The sequence below is a fragment of the Hyaena hyaena genome, unplaced genomic scaffold (assembly GCF_003009895.1).
Source record: "Hyaena hyaena isolate Hyena2069 unplaced genomic scaffold, ASM300989v1 scaffold_383, whole genome shotgun sequence".
NCBI classification, from domain to species: Eukaryota; Metazoa; Chordata; class Mammalia; order Carnivora; family Hyaenidae; genus Hyaena; species Hyaena hyaena.
Window position 1 is genome coordinate 1,353,076 of NW_024081014.1, and position 19,019 is coordinate 1,372,094.

At 51.7% G+C, this 19,019-nt stretch overlaps 1 protein-coding gene across 1 annotated transcript; it reads right to left on the reverse strand.

The window, feature by feature from the left end:
• Positions 1 to 598: 598 nt before the first annotated feature.
• SASH3 (SAM and SH3 domain containing 3) lies at positions 599 to 14,083 on the reverse strand. The gene is made up of 8 exons (XM_039250807.1): positions 13,842 to 14,083; positions 7,077 to 7,172; positions 6,212 to 6,358; positions 4,703 to 4,841; positions 3,337 to 3,485; positions 2,977 to 3,186; positions 2,672 to 2,822; positions 599 to 2,119 (listed from the first exon to the last, which is right to left on the reverse strand). Exons 1-8 carry the CDS (start codon positions 13,896 to 13,898, stop codon positions 1,929 to 1,931), a joined length of 1,140 nt encoding a protein of 379 aa, XP_039106738.1. The 5' UTR covers positions 13,899 to 14,083; the 3' UTR covers positions 599 to 1,928.
• Positions 14,084 to 19,019: the final 4,936 nt, after the last annotated feature.

Genomic DNA, 19,019 nt, shown 5'->3' on the forward strand with positions numbered 1-19,019 from the left:
TGTGAGCATAGCTGAGAACAAAGCCTGGAAGCAGAGCTGCCTTGCATTCTCTCTGGCGGCAGCTCTTACAGAAGAAGTCTGCCCTCCCTAGTGGAGTTCACGGGGAGCAGAAACAGCGCGAGGTCTTTGTCTCTGTCCCACCTCCCAGGAGATGCTATAGCTTCAGTGGGGGCAGGGTGGGGCCCAAGAAGAGGTGGCCTTAGAGGGAAGGCCCTGTGGAATCCAAGTTTCTCCCTTTTGGATCCTGGAAGGCCCCTAGCATGGGTCCTTCCTCACTGGTGGAGATCTTCAAGGCTCTCGTTAAATAACTGTTCTAGGAAGAGGGAAATAGCTACTCACACTGTCAGACCCCAGCAAGACCTGTGGCTCTGGAATCCTGTACTCTGAGGATTGCCAGCTAGCAGGGAGGGCAGAACCAGTTAGTGCTTCAAACTGGAGTTTTAGGTCAGCAGGATCAAGGGCAGTGATCATCTTCAGGGAAGGAACAGATGACCCTGAAAGGTCATTGGAGATCATTTTGCTGAGTCCAGCTGCAAAGGATACTGATCTGACCTTCCCCCAACCCTCTCTCCATAGGAAAGATAACTGGAGACTGTAATTAGTTCTACCTATGTTTATTGCTGCCAACTTACCCCCCTCTATCCCCTCATATTTACACCCAAACCTTTCCCCCAAGGTAGCTTTTAACAAAATTCTTCATAGTAGGTTGAGAAGTGTGTTCATGAAGCAGGCAGTCCTAGACGTAGTGGGCCCTGTCCCCAGGCCAGTTGGACCCTGGGGAAGGGTTACTGTGGGAATTCAGGGCACAGACTTGATGTTGACATCAAGGGAAGCCCCCTACTGACGATAAGCTTCCTCCCCTTCTAGAACTCAAGGTATATCCAAACCTCTTGTAAAGCATAGTTGAGGGTAGTGGACTCCTCAGTGTCAAGCTTCATGCTTTCTTTGTAAGAACCCCTATGGGGGCCCAAGTCTGAGTCCAGACTTACTTCAGAGGGGCAGTTCTGGCTTCAGAGGGGCAGTTCTGTCTTTGAAAGTCACATCTGACTGTCTGCCATTGGCCTTCAGGGGAAGTGTTGGATGGCGCCAGGAGTAGAAGAGAAGGGTCGTATTGTTTTAAGCTGGAGGAAGTTGCATCTTGGCTTGAGTTACGTGGGGAGGTATGGAATGAATGGGCAGGAGGATCCATTTCATTTGGGAGCCCAAGGCCCCTTCAGCTCCCTCAGTAAACTCCACTGGTGTCCTTGGCCACAGGTGACAGGAGAGCAAACATTTAATGCCACAGGATGTCAGAGCTGGCAAGGCCCTCAGCAATATCTACTATAATCCCCACCAGTCCTAGACCTTGATGGGGGAAAGCACTCGGTTTAAGTCAGACAGCTATTTAGTGGCCAAACTTCTAAAAAAGTTAAGGAGAAGGAATGTGGAAAAGGTATATGTGGCTTTCTTCAAGCCTTGGTCAGGGAAATCTGTATGGACCCATGATCAGTTAGGGTCCTTTCAAATGGCCAGCCTCCCTAGGGTTTTGAAACCTACCTGAAACACTGACTTTGCCTCCTTTTCGGGAGCAGTGTGATAGAGGAAAGTGGTGTGGGGTTGAGGAGGGCTTGAGGGCCTCAGTGGTGAGGAACATGGCTAGGATGGCCCCGCAGTGTCCCACTTGCTGTGGCCGGGAGCAGGCGGTACCTGAAAGTTCTGTGCTGTCAGTAGCTGGTGGAGGGTGGGATGTGCCCTTGGCTGGCTCTGCATCCACTCTAGCCAAGCCTACAGGGAGGGCCCTGGCCAGCCTCCACAGCCCTGGGCACTGCTAGGGGAGTAGGACCGGGCTCAGCACCAGTCCTCTGGGGTCCGAGCCTCCGCGGGAGGCCGGGCCCATCCCCAGTCTTGGCCGCTGGGGCCCAGCCTCGGCCTGTGCCACCGCCTCTGCCTCAAGGTGCTCCGGCCAAGGAGAGGCCTTGCAGCTGCTCCTCAGCGCCTGCCAGCTCGGCCTCATCGCGCCCGCTCTCTGAGCCCTCGAAGCAGCCAGAGTCTCGAGGAATGTCCACCTTGGGTTCGGACACTGTGTTTGCCACTGGCTCCGGGCTGCTCTCAGTGCCCTCTTCTGCCTCCTCGCTGCCGGCTGCCAGGGCCAAGGAAGGAGATGGAATGTGGGGGTTGGTTGTGCCTTAGCTGGGAGGGGATTCCAAAGCCCCAGGGACCCCTGTGTGGTGGTTAGAGACTCCGGGAAGTCTACCGTAGGGAGCCTCTCCCTCTGGGCACCCACCACCATCCCTGCCCTGCTCACCCTTTCTGGCTTAGAACCACATGGGCGTGGTTTCCAAGGCAGCAACCCAGCCCAGGAGCCCAAACTTCTTCAGCACCCAGCTAGGAGCTGGGAAAGCTGTGCTTGATTCCTGATTCTGTTATTACCCAGCTTTGAGGCCTTGAGTACATGCCTTACCTTCTCTAGCCTTAAGTCTCCCCTTTGATCCCAAAGGGAGTTGGACCCGATCATCCCTAAGACCCCTCTGTCCACAAACTTTGCCTGAGACTGGAATTGGAGTGTGGAAAGTACCTTCCCACTGCAGAGGGGTGCTAGAGCTGAGTGTGCTCAGGAGATAGGGCCGAGACAGGCCTCCGTTCCCCGGAATACCTGCAGCCAGCCCCATACCCAGCTCCTAAATCCACTCACTGTCGTAGTCCAGCAGCAGCTCAGCAGCCGTAAGCAGCTTGGCCCGGTGCTGTGGGTCCATGATGTTCAGCTCATTGAGGTGTGTTTCTCGCAGCTCTTTGAAGTCCTCCAGTGTCTGGTAGCCATTGAGCAGCAGGGTGGACGTGTGCTCCTGTGAGCAGAGGCAGACCACCAGTGTGGCCACTTACAAGCCACCCCCGCTTGGGATCCCCCTTTCCCACATAGCTGACCATGCCCTAGCCTCCACTCCTGGGCCAAGTGTGCCTCCCTTGATCTTAGATGACAGTGCAGGTCCCAGCTCAAACCTCCAGGCCTATGCGCTCCAGCAGCTCGTGCAGAGTCTTGGGCTTGGGCCTCTTGCCCTTGCTTTGTCGACGGCTGGGGCGGGCAGGCCCTGCAGCCTCCTCAGGCAGCACATCCACATAAATGAACTTGAAAGATCCCAGCTTGCCATTGAGCAGACCCAGCCATGTGCCCACAGGTGGCTTTTCAATGATCTGGATCACATCTCCTTTCTGCGGGAGGACAGGAGAGCACAGTGGAGCAGGGGAAAGAGGAGGCATATTGCCTTGGCCTCCACGGACACTGTCATATCCTGGCTCAATGCAGTCTCCTTTATGAGCACAGCCTGCCAGGCTCAGGAGAGGCCTACACGCCAACCTTACCTGCAGTTTCAGCGAGTCATGGTCATAGGGGCTGGGAGTGAAGTCGGTGTGGACTCGTGCCCTGCCACAGAAGGGCCCTGTGTACTGGGGGGCAGGTGGTTCCTCTCCGAAGCTGCCAGAGCCTGGGCTGGGGCTGCAGAGCTCACTGCCTGCAGGAGATGGGGCAGGGAGGAGGGTCACCTTTGTCCTAAGACAGCTGGGGCAGTATCCAGGAGGTACCTTCCAGGGGCTAGAAATCCCTAGGATTCATGCTGGGGAAGAAAGCTGGGCTCTGGCAAGTCTCACGCTGCAGAAGGGATTCTGACTGTCCCCCCTCCCCCAACCATGCTGCAGGAGCACAGCTTTACTTTCGTGGCCTCATACATGAAAATGATTGACCACAGGAGGAGAAATGGCCCCCAGATTGAAGAATGAGCAATTTGTAAGGACCTCTAGAGACCAACTGGGCCAATACCATGATGAACGGAAGAGGAAAAGTGAGGCCAGACAGGGCAACTGACAGCCCAAGGCCTCTTAACTTATAATTGGTAGCACTGGGTCCATTAGACTCCAAGTCTCCTGACTCCTACTCCAGTGCTCCTGGAAGCCACCTTGCACCCGAGAAACCAAGCCCTAAACTAAGATTTTACTTTCTCTACTTAATAAGACTCAGTGTCTAGTTATAACGTCACATGGAAACTCAGATGGGCTATTTCTCTCTGGGAGGGGAGGGATGAAGTGGCTTTCGGTGGGGGCAGGGAGGTGTCTGTGGAGATAGAGAAAAAGCATGGAACTTAGAACTAGCCTGAGGAGTGAGAAGGACAGTGGCTCTGTGGGTCTGCAGCCCCTCCTCCAGGAAGGGCTGTCCAACCCCATAGATATCTAGAAGATGCCAAGTGGCACCCTGAGCCCAGCAAACCAAGGGCTGCAGTCCAAGAGGCTGTCTTCCCAGCTGGAGACCCTCTACCCTCACCCCCAGCCTGGAATGTCAGAGGCCCAGGTGCTGTAGCCTCTAGCTCCTCTTGGAAGGGTGGGGGTGAGCTGGTCCAAGAGAACAATGGGACTCTTCCTCTGACCCTGGGCCCCTCCAGGGCCCGGGGACAGCAAGTGGCAGCTCCTCTAGGCAGACCTGAGCTCAAGACTTGGTCACCTTGGGCAAGTGAAAAATCTCACTGAGCCTCAGTTTTCACATCAATAAAGTGGGGATGATAGTACTGGCCTCATGAGATTGTTGTGAAAATTTAATGTGAAGAGGGCTCAGAAGTTCCCAGCAGGTAAACTGTGAAGGTACTTTTCTCTCTCCTCCCTCTCTGACAGCCACCTGCATGGCCCTAACCCAGTCCTTGTCTTCAGACTCAGCAGATGTTCCCTTCTGTCCCCTACTCACCTGTGGACGTCTGGCGGCTAAGTGTCGGGAGCTCGTGCTCCTGCTCAGAAAAGGCCAGCGCCATCTTCTCAGGGCTGGGGCTGTCCAGGCTGCAGTCTGGTGAAGTGGGGGAGGCTGAGCCCTCCTCCAGAGTATCTCCCTGCAGGGGAGGGGAGGCAGGGAGCCCTGAGAGGCCTTGACATGGGGATGCTCTGGGTGCAGAGGAAATGGGCCTGGGCTCCGTGGAGAAGTGGGGCCTGGCTCAAGTGTGGGCTCTTTGCTTATAGACTGCCCAGCACTCTCTGAGCCCAAGTTTCCACTTCTTTCAAGTGGGAATGCCAGTCTTGCCCTTGCCTACCTTGTGGAATGAGGCTCGACTGCTATGCTGTGTGAATGTGCTTTGGCAGAGTCCAGCAGACCACTGGGCTCCTATGTGCCAGCCCTGCCTGCCATTTTATCTCATCCTCACAATGACGCCAGAAGGTAGCACCGTGACCCTCCCAAGTTTACAGAGAAGCAAGGGAGGAGCATTCCCAAGGTCACACAGGAACCCACAACCAAGTGGGCCTGACTGCAGCTCCTCCACCTCACCACACCCCAGTGTGGCAGTGGCCCTTTCACAACAGGCTCTCTAGGAACAAAATCCCTGATTCGTAGCCATTGCCAATTCCCATGTTGTGAATCCCCCCTGCTTCGGCCAACATCAAGCCACTGCTGAGAAGTCACGGACCCAGCAACACACCAGATAGGCTAATGCCACCGCACAGAGACTGTAGGTGCAAATGCCCTCAAGAGCTTAGAGCGTAGAGAGAGTAGAAGGGTAGGGGAATTATGAGTTCTGAAGATTGATGGTCATCTCTTTATTTGTTATATCACTTATCTAATTCTAGGCTCATATAATTTCATTTTCAGCACTGTTTGAGTTTTATGTTTGGCTCACAAAATTCCTGAAAATTTGACCAGTTGCTGGCCTGGGCCGGGATGAGCCAGTTCGAGCAGAATAGAGGGCACCACAGCCAGGGGACCTTCTGTAAGAGCCATGAGCCCAGCACCCTCACTATGTGACCTCAGCTACCGGCACGTGCTGGTCCCCACAGCTGCCTGTGCTACCTTTTCTCCCTTGGCTGGAGCCAGCCTTCTCTATTTTCCCTCATAGGGGGCCCTTCTTTGAATCAAGTCTTCCCAATCCCAGAGGCTGGTTCTAAGTGAGATGTTGAGGTGGATGAATTTGCTTCAGGCAGTCTCATCTCTCTGTTAGCGGCTCCCTCCTCAGGCCTGCCTCTCCAGGACATTTCTGTTACCCAGACTTCCACCCATCCTCAGGCCCTACCCTGCTACCTCAGGACCATGCCTTGCTGCCAGGTCGATGGCTGAGTGAGCTCTCCTCCATATGACCTTCCTTCTGGTATTGAATCAGGCCTTTAGGCATGGTACCGGAGCAGTGGCTGTCAAGGTAGTCATACTCACACCCTGCCAGAGAAGTGCCCATCCTCCCTGTCCCCAACCCTTCCACTGGACCACAGGCCTCACCATCTCTTCTGACAGGGCCTTCACCATCATCTTGCCCATCTTCCTGTTCATGGTTCGGGAAATCACGGCCCTCCACTTCTTCCCCAGCTTTTTGCCGCTCTTCCCAGCATCTTCTGGGATCGGGACACCTGAGTCATCTTCTGGAATCTGTGATGACAAAGGAGGCAGTCCAGGGACCCTGCTGATCTTGGGTCCAGGATCTGGGGGCAAAACTAGGCCCTCAGGTCCTGGCAGAGGATGGGGGGGGTAGAAATAAGAGGCCCCAGTCCCCTTCCCTCCTAGTCCTGTACTCAGCCCTATTAACTTGTAATTAATTTGATAATTACAGTTGACTCCTAAATAGTGTGGGAGTTAGGGGCACCCAATCCCCCCCACCCCGGCCCACACAGGTGAAAATCCATGTATAACATCTGACTCTCCCAAAACTTTACTAATAGCTTACTGTTGACCACAAGGCTTACCCATATCATAAACAGTAGATTAACATATATTTTGTATGTATGTGTATTACATACTATATTCTTACCATAAAGTAAGCTAGAGAAAAGAAAATGTTATTTAAAAAAGTACAAGGAAGAGAAAATACATTTACAGTGCTGTCCTGGGTTTATTGAAAAACTTCCGCATGTAAGTGGACCGGTGCCATTTAAATCATTCAAACCCATGTTGTTCTAGGGTCCACTGTAATTTGTGATTGAAAAGAACGTGGGTGAGTTCTTGGCGCGCAGAATTTCGGTGGGTGGGAGGGCGGGCCTTCTGTATTTAAGCAGGCTGTCCTCAACAATCCCGAACATTTCTTCCCCGACCCTGCCATCCCCCAACCCTGGGCCTGTTGCCAGATCCCCTAAGGAGCCCCGCAACTCACATTATCATCCAGATTAAATTCCTTCTCGCTCACCACGGGGGAGCTGGGTTTGGATTTGGCAAAATCCTTGAAGCTGCTGGAGCGCTGGAGTGAGAGCTGGAAGAGGCAGAGGAGCCGCCATCAGTGGCTGGAAAATGGCTGGAGAAGTAAGGAATGAGGAGCTATCCCCTGTTCCCGACACACGCACGTAGCCCAGGGCTAGGCAGCACCCATGTGTGCCCTGAGGACCCAGGACTAATAAGGTGCAGTGTCCAGATATACTTGGAGCTACCTGGTTGTGTGCTGCTCTTCAGCCAAGAATAGCCTTGAATGCCGGCCCCAGGGCAAGCTCCGGACCTCAGGAGCCTATGACCTCAGCCAGGCCTCAAACAAATCCCACATTTCCACCAGTACCTGAAGTTCGGTCCCCAGAATTCTGCAGTGAAATACTAAATGAGTCTGGGCAAAGGCATATCTCCTCCTAGAGACATACCTCAGCATGACAATACCATCGCCTTTACATAATAGAGCAAACCTTCCCCAACACAACAGCAGCCTCTTTGCCCTGGATCTGACTCAAGAATGGTGTCCCTGTCACAATTAACAGTGGCACATACACTGAGGTCTCCAGCTTGATAAATCTGTGTCCTTGGAAGAGCAAGGCCATAACCCCCTTCCCACCCAGGAGTCAGTTAAACCTGGCATTACACTTTCTGGAAACCCTCAGTAGAAGGTGCCAACAGATTTGGGACATGAACTATTGAGGTTAATTTAGTGAAAACAAGTGCTGTTTTCTTTCTTCATCTCGGCATGCTAATCTAGTAATATGATGAGCTGTCTACTGTTGATGTTTGCCAGTGATTGGACTTTTAAACCCAGCCAATGGTTTGCACTGATCGGACTGTTTTCAGGAAATGAGCGTTCTTAACTGTATATGCATGCACATGGCAAGATAGCAGCCAGAAACCAGGGTCAGGCAGGTAGAGTCAGGCTTTACATACAAGAAGTGAAGGCTGAGCCTGAATCAAGATCAACAGTCAAGACCAGAGATACACACAGGAACCAGGGTTCACAGATGGCCAGACAGATAGAGGGGGATATACTGCAGACACCAGAGATAAGGACTTGAGGAACTGAAGCCCCAAACCCACACAAAATTGAAAGTTTCACATCCTCTTTCCTATGAAAAGGGGGTCCAGTGACTATCCCCCCAGGGCAGGGGCAATATCACCTGCCCCCCAACACGTACACAATTGGCCCCTACTCCTGGGGACTATAGTGAGGACTCTTGGGGACTTTCATTCTTTTGGTGGGTCTTAACCAAAGACAAGTAGGCAATCAGGGTCAGGGGTCACACCTTCCTAGAGGTTGCAGCTAATTAGCTGACCAGAAACTAGGTCAGCAGTCAGGCCAAGCAGACACTACCACCATGAGGGCTGCCTGGATGAAGCACCTACAGCCTCGGTCAGAAAGCCTCTTCTGTGCTACACTGGGGAGATGGAAAAGGGGGGGTGAGTGGGCATGGGGAGGGGCAAGCATGACCACGGGGTGACCGATGCGGTTCTCACGTGTCTCCTCCATCCTCCTTCCTTGGTTTTCACCACCCATTATTCTTTCCTCTTTTTCCCCCTTTCTTTCCCCTTCTCTCCTCCACCTTTTGTTTATTTCCTCCTCTTGAATGGCTAGGATTCAGCTGCCTGGATAACTTCCTCCTCTTATTGCCTGGAAAAGAGGGAACAGAGAGAGTGTGGGCACCAGGCTGGCCTGGACCCAAAGAGGGCAGGCTGGGATGCTATTTGTAGGCTGATAGGACCATTATGGTCTTCCCTTCACCGCCCTTCATCTTGTCTGCAGACCAAGAGGCTGAGAGTCGCCCTAGAAGCCCCAGGGACTGGCAACTTGGAAAGCACGCAGGAGGGCAGGCACAGGGCCGGAAGTGGGCTTTGTTGCGGAGAATAAACTCACCACCAGACCACAGTTCTTTCCTTTTCCTGTCATTAATCTGCAGCCTGGGGGCTGGGAGGAGGGTCTTTGGTCCCCAAGACCTTATGTCAGGGCCTGTCTGTCCCAGCGTTAGCTCAAACTGGGAGGAAACCATCCAAAATGGCCATGGGGGTGGTGCTAGGACTTGGCATCCTGGCCACTCCTCAGCTCAGGGACATGGAAAGAACTAGACTTGTTCTTCAGGTAACTAGGGGTGGGGGCCAGCCAGGGTAGCTTTTTGCCCAGCCTACCTCCAACCTGAGGGACAACCCCAAATATCTTGAAAACCTTTTGGTGACTCTGAAATGATCCCCCATCCAAGTATGGGTTGAAATCCTTGAGTCCCTTTAGATTTTCCACTTGGCTTCCATTTGGGGTGAGACCTTCCTGGGGGGTGTCCTGCCCAGGACAGGAGGTAATACCATACACTGTTGGCCCACTTTCCATGTCCAAGAGGAGTATATGGGCCTCTTGGAAAGAGTTACTTTTCTGGCATCAGATGTTGGTGAGTTCAACTCTGAAGTGTGTGACTTTCAGTGAGTTATTTAACCTCCTGGATCCTCAGTCTCTGTCCACTTGCAGGCAGTTACATTTTGATTCTGCCATTGACCAGCTGTGCAAAGCGGAGAGAGTTCCTCAACTTCTCTGGGTTTGTTTCCTTGTGGGTAAAATGAAGACAGGAATACCTACCTCGTTGGTTGCTGTGAGGCTCGAAGGCACTGACACAGCAATTCCTCAGCGAGTGTCCATTATGTTCTTAGCCTTTCCTCTGACCCCCTCCAGACTTTCACTCAGGGCATGCCCCACCTGGAACACTCCACCCTTCTCTGTCAGCCATGGTTTCTCCCTTCCTTAACAATCCAATGTAACTGGAAACAACCCACATGCCCATCAACTATAGAACAAATACAAGAATTGTAGAAGAGTCGTGGAAGGTAATAGTACATAGCAATGAGCTTAGTATAGCTCTCTGCAACAATATGGATGAACCTCTCAGATACGCTGTTGAACAGAAGGGGTCAGCCACCAGAGTACATTATATGGTTCCTCGTAAAGAAATTTTAAAACCCAGCAACACTAAGCCATGTTGTTGGAAGTCAGGATAATGGTGACCCCAAGAAAAGGGAGCATGTAGTGACCACCAGGGGCATGAAGGAAGCTCCTGGAATGTCGGAAGTGCTTTGCTTTTTTTTTCTTTTTTTTTCTTTTTTTAAATAAGCTCAGTGCCCAAAGTGGAGCTTGAACTCACGATCCTGAGATCAAGAGTTGCATGCTCTGCCAACTGAACCAGCTGGGCACCCTGAAAGTGCTTTGTTTTTTGATCTGGGTGCTGCCTGTGAGGGGATGTTCGCCTTATGGAAATTCATTGAGTGGAACACTTATAATTTATGCACTTCTTTGGATGGGTATTCTACATCCTTAGAAAGGCTTTTCAATTCCAATTTCAAAGGTGCTGCTCCCTATAGGAAGCCTCTCTGCTCAGCACCTCAGAGGCCCACACTGGCCCCAATGACATCTTCTTCCCCTGCTTCCCAAGGCTTTCCCTGGGTGCCTCTGCAATCCCCCTCTCAGCTCCCTCAGTGTACCAGCACCCTCTAGGCTCTAGGCACTGACCTGTGCATATGTGGGGGTCTAGTAAGAAAGGGCTTAAGTACCTCCCATGTACCCTGGACCTTGCCAAGCACTTTGTGCATACCAGCTCACTCAAGCCTCATCACAGCCAGTCTTACATCCCTACTTCCTAGCTGAGGAAACTGAGACTCAGGGAAATGAAGTGTCCTAGGCAGAGTCACACAACTGGCAGCAGCATGAGCCGGAGTTTGAACTCAGGTCTGCAACTCTGAAAGGTTGCATGTGTTGTTATGCTCAGAGCTTACAGAGTTGCCTCCCAGTACATAAATGGATTACATTTGGTAGTTGCCATTACACAGTGCTTGGAGGGAGCTTCCAGGAGAGTGGGTGGGAGCATAGAGAAGGAAGGGTTCAGGAGGGCTTCATGGAGGAGGAGGCACATTTAAGCTGCTCCATGCGGGGGAGCCAGGATTTCTCCAGGCGGAGCTGGGGAAAGTTTAAGCAAGAGAGTTAGAAACATTCTGAGCATAGTAGATGTGGTGGGAGGTGGAGCACAAAAGGCCATAGAAGACCCTGCTAGCCATGCCAAGGAACTTGGACATTAGTTAGCCTGTGGACAATGAGAAAGCACTGGAAATACAAAGTGTATGCTGGTGAGGGTGTCATGTAGAGGTGTGCTTTCCTGTTGGGTTGAGTCTTTTACGCTCATCAGATTCTCTTAGTGCTTTGGGGATCAGTAGGGGGACACGAGATTAGACGGAGAAGGGGTTAAGACTCTGGAGACTGACAAATCTTGGCGTGGATCCCTGCTCTGCACCTTCCTGTCTGTGTGAACTCAGGTAAATCACTTCATCTCTGAGATTTGGGCATAAAACAGAGGTAAAGACAAGATCTGCTCCTACATCACAAGGCTGTCATGTGGAGCCAACAAGCTAAGGTATGGGTGGAGTGTGCAGCACCCGGTACCTGTTGAGTTCTCCCTTGGTGCAGGCTCTTAATGCTTTCAAGTCTTGTTGCCTCCACCTTAGGGCTAGGACTGAGGCTGTCTTCTTTGCAGCGTGCCCCCCACGCCTGCCCATGCCTACAGCATGCACCGTGTCGTGTGCACATGCATGCACGTGACAGAGCACTCTCACATTGATTGTTCTAGGCGATCTATATAACCTCCTGAGATGAGCAGATTGAGAGCTATCCCCCTTTTCCAAAATGAAGGAACCAAGGCCCAAAGAAGGTCAATGAACTGTCCAAGGTCCTACACCTAGAACCTCTAGGATTTCAACCCCAGTTTCTTGCCCCCTGCCCAGCGTATATTTTTGGCAGTCCTGGGAGGAGGAGCAGGGGCAGGAGAGAGAGGTCTCACTTGTCTTGGTGCTTTTCCCTCCAACATGTCAACCTCAGCCACTGAGAAGAAGAGACTTGCCCAAGGTCACAGCGCTGGAGCTGGGCTGCTGCCTCTGGGCCTGGGGAAGATGCTGTCCCTACCTTCTGGAAGCTAAGGGCATTTCCACAGGATGGGGTTTGGAGAGTGGCTTTGGAGGCTGGCCCAGGCTCAGACAGGGGTGGGCTGGGGTTTACCTGGATAATCCTCCATAGAGGACGTGGACCTCAGAGTGCCACATGGGCCTTGCTTCTTCTGGGAGAAGCCTGTTGGGGGGGGGGTCCCAGAGGTCTAGCCACCAAACACAGAATCTGGATAAGGGAAATCAGGGAAGAAGATGGGGACTTCTAGCTTCTATGTGCCCCTGGGGCACACTGGGTCCCACTATCAAAGTATCAGATCTTTCTCAGGCCCTTTCCTCCAGCTCAGCTCCCCTGTGGTTTGGGGCCCAGCAGTGTCTAAAGCAGTCTCTGCTTCCCACCCCCATCAGGCAGAGAGCAAGGGGAAGTGGACCTGCTCACCAAGGGGTGGCAGCCAATGGTAAGCCTGCTGGGCAGAGCGCCAAGCAGGGCTTGGATGGTGGTGACAGAGGCTGTGTGAAGACTCATGAGTCTCTACCCGCCTCTGCCCACCTCTGCTGCAACCTTAGAGGAGCATCTGGGGTTAGGAGTGTACAACCGCAAGTGGTAGCCAGCCCAGGACCTTAGATGGGGTAGGAGGCACACCCCAGTGCCCCCAGGCTCAGCCTTTCAGTTGGCTGGGCCTCCGGTTGGGAGCTGCTCCCCTGACAAGAGGCTCCCCCGTAGGGCACTTGGGCTGAGCTCTAGGGGAAAATGGGAGGGCAGAGTGAGGGCCTGGAGGCCCTGGAGTGTGGCCTGGGGCTCCGCCTGGGCTTCTTAGACCTGGATCAAGCCCGCTTTGGGATGGTCCTAGGATCCCTCTGGATGTGTGGGATGTACTTGCTAGTTGCCTGGGAACATCCTATAATCAAATCAAAGAATAAGTCTAGAAATCTTCAAATTCAACCTAGGAAAACCTAGATCTGGCAGTCTTCAAGGAATCTTCTAGTTGGGCCTCTGATCCAGGAAGAGAAATATGTCAGCTGCCCATAACAGCTACTTTTCTTCCTGGTCTTTAAAATCCCTCCACTGAAATTTTTCTCCTTCCCATCTCACCAGCTTCATTTCTCAGTCTTCAGAAATAATTTCTCCCCACTTGGGAAGAACCTGTACACCCCATGCATCCTACTGCAGCTTTGGAGACCCTTTTCTTGAGTCTAGAAATCACCTTGGGCCCCCTCTCCAGTCGGCCCCTCTCCTGCGGGCCTAGAGAGCTGCAAAAAAGCTGAATTGAGGGGGCAGAGTCCAGGTGATGGCCACAGGGTAGGGCCCCCAGGAGCATCATGGCTTCTAACTGGGTGGCCCAGTAGAGCTCTTTGAGCGAGATGGCTCTTAGGACGCCATGCTTGGCCAGAAGTAATGGCAGGACCAGTGTAGAGGAGAGAGAATGAAGTACAATCTTGGGATTCAACTTGAGAATTGTATTTTATGATTTTTGAATTCTGGTCTAGGGTCTAGCCTTTAATTTTAGGTCTCTATCCCATCATTGTGGGCTTGAATTCCACAACTCCAGACTTCTAAGAGCCTATTCTGTAACCCTGATTCTTTAGATTTTGAAAGTCTCTTCTGTAGTTCTGCTACTCTAGTAATCTTTCAGCCTCTGCCCCACTGCCCTTGGGAGAGTGGCCCTTGCCTACGTACGGCCTTTGGCTCTCCCCACTTCTAAGAGTCCTGGAGGGATGGATTGAGAGAGCAGAGGGAAGGAAGGAGTGGGTTCCCAAAGATGTTCCTCACCTTTCTCTTCTGAGTGGGCTCCTTATCACTGGCGTTGGAGGGTTTGCGGCGCAACATGGTCCTCTGACCTGGTGACACTCCGTCCCTGCAGTCCTAGGTGTCGAGATGCCGAGGCCTCTTGCTCAGCCTTGCTAGCAACGTCCAGGGGGCACGGCATGGACTGAGCCTCTAGCCGCCACTCTAACTGCTGCAGTGGCAGCTTGAGGGTGCGGGCCATGGACACCCAGTGGCGGCAGCATACAGGAAGCCCCGCCACGTGACCTGCTCTTACAGCAATCGCAGCCCCTGCCGGCCCCTAGGGAGGAAGGAAGTCCCAGCTTCAGTCTCCAGAGATTCCGATGCAGACAGCTCTTAGGCTGAACAAGCAGAGGAAAGTCCCTATTCTACCGTCTCATGTCAATCATCACCAATCCTGCTCCATCTCCCTGCGGATGGCAAATCAACTTTACATTATATGGCCTACTCACACCTCTTATCTCACTGAACAGAATCCAGAAGCCAGAAGTTGGACCATCTCCCTCTGCCTATTAGGCCAATGCTCCTGGTAACCTTGCATCTCCAAGGTCATTGCTACCACCACTACCACCCCTACAACCATGTCTTCCCCACCAGTCATCCCCACTGTCATCACTACACTTATAGCCATCATCACTACAGCAAGCACCCCTACAGTCAGCACCCTCAGCCGTTACCCCCACAGTCCTCATCATTGCTGTTATCATCTTACAATCATCAGCCTCACGGCTGACACTGTTATAGACATTCCACCTAGTCACCAACCCAACTATCTTACCCCTAAAACAGTCATAACTACAATCATCACCCTTTACAGCCATCACGACATCCCCACCACTATCACTGCTGCAGTCATTTCCACTGCCATCACTGCCACTTGCTAGAGCAACTACCCATAGAGTCAACAACCCTCAGCCAACCACCTCTATCTGCAGTCATAGTCACAGCCATCTCCCTACAGCTATCATCCCCACTGCCACCACTATGCGTATCACCATCCTCACCAGAGCAGTCACGCCTGGAGTCAAAACTCCTTGGCCACCCCTTATATATTTGTCATCACAACAGCCGTCACCATGAAAAAGACATGCTTTCGCAAGCAACTTTGTATCATTAGCAAATGTCCCATTCAAGGCATTTCTTGAATGCCTGTGTGGTTAAGTTTAGAATGTTCACTTTGTGGGTTATTTGTGGCAGATATTTTGATAACTTCAATGATTTTCTTATTCCAGAAGCAATTCATATTCATCATATATAATTTAGCAAATGTGGATACACAAAAAGAAAGAAATTTAAAAATTCTCCATAATTATCTTCCATATTTTTGAATCAACATCTTTTTTCATTTTTGAGCAATTAACTACCTCTCTGTCTCTCTATATATGTATTTTACAAAAAAATCGTACTGCACAGAAAGCAGATCTGTGGTTTGAGGGGGTGAGGAGGGGAAGGAGAGGTCAGAAAGGGCACAAGGACCCTTTTGGGGGTGATAGATATGTTCACTATCTGGGTTGTGGTGGTTTCATGGGTGTATACATATGTCAAAACAAATCATGCATTTTTAAATGTGCAGTTTATTGTAGGCCAATCATACATAAACAAAACTGTTTTTAAATTATTAAAAATGAAAAAAAACTCACATTTCTTCAACTCTATTGGTATCTGCTTGTCAAACCGAATACCACTGAGATTTTCTCATGTTAGGAAATATTCAACTATCCCATTTGTAATGGCTATTCAGCAGCCCAGTATGAATGGGATCATGATTATTTCAGGAGGCCCTTGCCGATGAACTTATTGGCTTAACTTTTTTTTTCTTTTTTTTTTTACTCTCCATTGCACATCCTTAAGGTAAATATTCACAGCCACAATTTTTTTCTTTTGGATAGATGTCCAGAAGGGGAATCCCGGGGTAAAAGGTAGGCATCTTGTAAAGATTTTGCATTCTGTGGCACCTGTGAAATCCTGGGCTGGTCCTCCCCTGTTCCCAATATGTTCTTGTTGACTTCTTCCCTGTTGTCCCCCGGTCTGCCCAACACCCTTCGACCATTCTTCCGTCAGGGTGAGCTCAGGGAAGACCAGGTCCTTTTCCCCCAGACTGAAACCATCCTTCTTTGGCTGCATCCTCAGCCTGCCAGGAGTGATTCCGCACCCCAGCTCACTCCCTGGCTCCGCTGCCTGGGAAAGAGCCTGGCAGCCGTGGGGGACGCGGCCCCGCGGGGTGAGCACAGGACTTCTGGGGCTCAGGGCACCCAGGACTCCCGCAGCCGGAGCCCCCGCAGAAGTTCCCAGGCCCGCGCCGCGACGACGCGTCTCCGAACCAAACTGGCGCGCAGGATGTGCCCCGCTTCCTGTTTGCTCAGCCCAGGCCGCGAGTCGAGCTACACACTAACCGCAGAGCGTCTAAAGGCAGCCAGGGCTCTGGGCGGTCGCCTCGCCTAGGCCTGAGAAAAGGCGGCGGGGTGTGGGGGGTGGGGGTGGGGACCTGTATCGAGGTGCAGAGAGGCGACCAAATCTCCCAGGACAGAAGGGAGCGAATGTGGTCAGCACTGCCCTCTGTCTCCTTTTAAGATGTGCTTCCCCTGATTGGCAGCCCCCGCTCTGGGGGTCCGGGGCCCTCCCATCTGGACTTGTCTTCCCCCAACTTTTCCCTCCTGGCGGAAGGCCCTGGCCCTAGTCCCCTGAGGTCAAGCCCCAGTTGGCTAATGGGCTCTAAACACTTTTTAAATAGGTTTCCCTTCTGGGCAACACATTAGCCTTTTATAGGTTACTTTCCAGGTACATAGAGCCCTCAACTAAAGAAGTGATCCAGATCAGTAGTGCAGAGAACAAGGTCACCTGAAACTTGATAATGGGCTGGCAGACAGGTCGTGAGCTAGCTCTGTGCAGAGCCTTGTGCTAAGAGCTTGGAGGAGACACAAAATAAATAGCTTTTAAAAAGTCCCTTGAACCTGGGAGTTTATGTCGTAGGTGAGGAGGCAAGCTCACATTTGCCTAACACTTGTTCTTGGCCCACTATGTGAATCCCAACATAACCCCTGACGTAAGCAGTTAACTGGGATTATTATGGCAAGAATGTGCCCAGTATCAATGTGGGGCAGGAAAGCCTTAATTTAGCAGCAATATTGCAGGATGTGTGTGTTTTGGGGTGGGAGGTTCCACAGTTAGAGAGATCCCTCTGAACCTTCAGAGAGTAGACAACAGGGCTGCCAAAGACACTGAGGTTACTGGAGGATGCATTCACATAGAGCAGCCCCCACCTGCACTCCTGAAGAGATTCTAATTTGGTAGATCATGGGTGGGATATTTGGGGTAGTTGTGACTCAGATATATCTGAAAGTGTCCCTCACTCTCCAAAGTGCATAAAATCCTGGTTTCAGAGAGTAAGAGTTTGGCTATCGAGGGATATCTATATTTGGATAAAGCTCCCAAATGATTCTTAGTCTCACCTCTCCCAGCCACACACACACACACACACACACACACACACACACACACACAAATACACACCCAATGGAAAACAATACTTTGTGGCAGATGGTGGGAGTGAAGAGAAAGGGAGGGCATCTGGAAGTCTGATTCCAAGCACAAAAGCTGGATAGGTAAGGCCGCTTAAGTATGTGTGCAGGAGGATCTATAGCAGAGCCCTGTCAACCTGGGGAGTGCTCAACACCTATAATATTTGGCTTAGAGGGTTGGGGTGGGGAAGCAAGTTGACTTCAAACAGCTGTCCTGTAGAGGAAGGGATGCATTCTGGATGGCCAGGAATGATGGGAAACAGACAAATGGAAGGTTTGGGTTCCTTCTGAGGAAGACATTTTCTATATGTAGATGGTACTAGTTTAGCCCTGGTTAAGTAGCAGAGCTTCCTGTGTCTAGAAATGTTCAAGCAGACATCACATGGCTGCTTGGAAATACCTGGGCATTTCCAAGGTGAAGTCCACCTTGGAAAGCCCAGTCCGTTAGCAGATTTCACGGTGGTAATCTTAGGCAGGGAGGGTGAGAAGAGCAAAATCGCAGGTAGGAGAAGGGCAGAGGCGGGCAAGGAACCTGGGTGGGAAGCATCCATTCCTCTTGCACACAGACAGGACATGCAGAGCCTATAGCTCTAGGAGCACTGGGGAGTCCCTGATGGCAGAGGCTGTTGGGAGGGAAAGTCATCTCTGAATCTCTGAACTCATGATAAGGTTTTGGTTTAAAAACAAAGAACACCTGCAGGCAGCTGTGGCGATTACCACGAAGGAGAGGCTGGGCTTCGGTGCTCAGAGAAAAAAACACTCACTACTCACTGCAGGGTGTTTCTATAGGAGACTGGGAGGGAAAGGGCTGCTCTGCCTATGACTGTGTCCCAAGGTTACAAAGACAAAAGTTGCTGAGCAGTCTAGGGGACGATTGTCTAGGGAAGAGGAAGAGCAGGAGACACTTCCCAGAACTGGGATCAGGTAGAACTGGATTCAAATCGCCATAGATCACTTACTAGCTACATTATCTTGGACAAGTGATGTTGGCAATGAGTTTTTGTGAAGACAGTGATAATGCGGGCCTTGCTTGGGGTGTGTGTGTATGTGAGCAGAGTTACCCAAATGACACGTCTAGAGAGAGCACGGTCAGTCCAGCGCACACCTCGCCTGAAGTGCTCCGTGCCTGGCGAGGGGCTATGTCCGTTCACTGCACGCCCCACTCGTGGTTTCTCCTCTTGCCTTGGCACCTGCTTCTACATCTCATCTGGGCCCCATCTGAATCTCTGCTGCATGACTCTGCGGCCTATATCCTCAGTGTCTCCACCTTATGAAGGGCAGGGTCCCTCAGCCCCAGCTATTCTAGAACACAGAAGGTATGACAAGCAAGAAAATCTAGAACTACTTAGAACTGCTGGGAGGGAAATCAGCTTCTCAGCTTCATGGCCTTGCCATGGACCACTGGGGTTTTCTCAACCACCCATCTTACCCTACTTGAGCTGCCTGCTCAGTTCCTGTTTCACAAAGAAACAAGGAAGTGAGGAGGTGGGCCAGTGGGAGGGCCAGGACTGGCTGGGCGGGGTCAGGGAGCACCTCCCACTTCCAGCTGAGGAGCCTTGGAGACCAGGGATGGACAGGGAGGAAACGTTGCCATTGATTCTTTCATATTTCTATATATTTTTTGGCACCAAGAGCGCCCAACCAC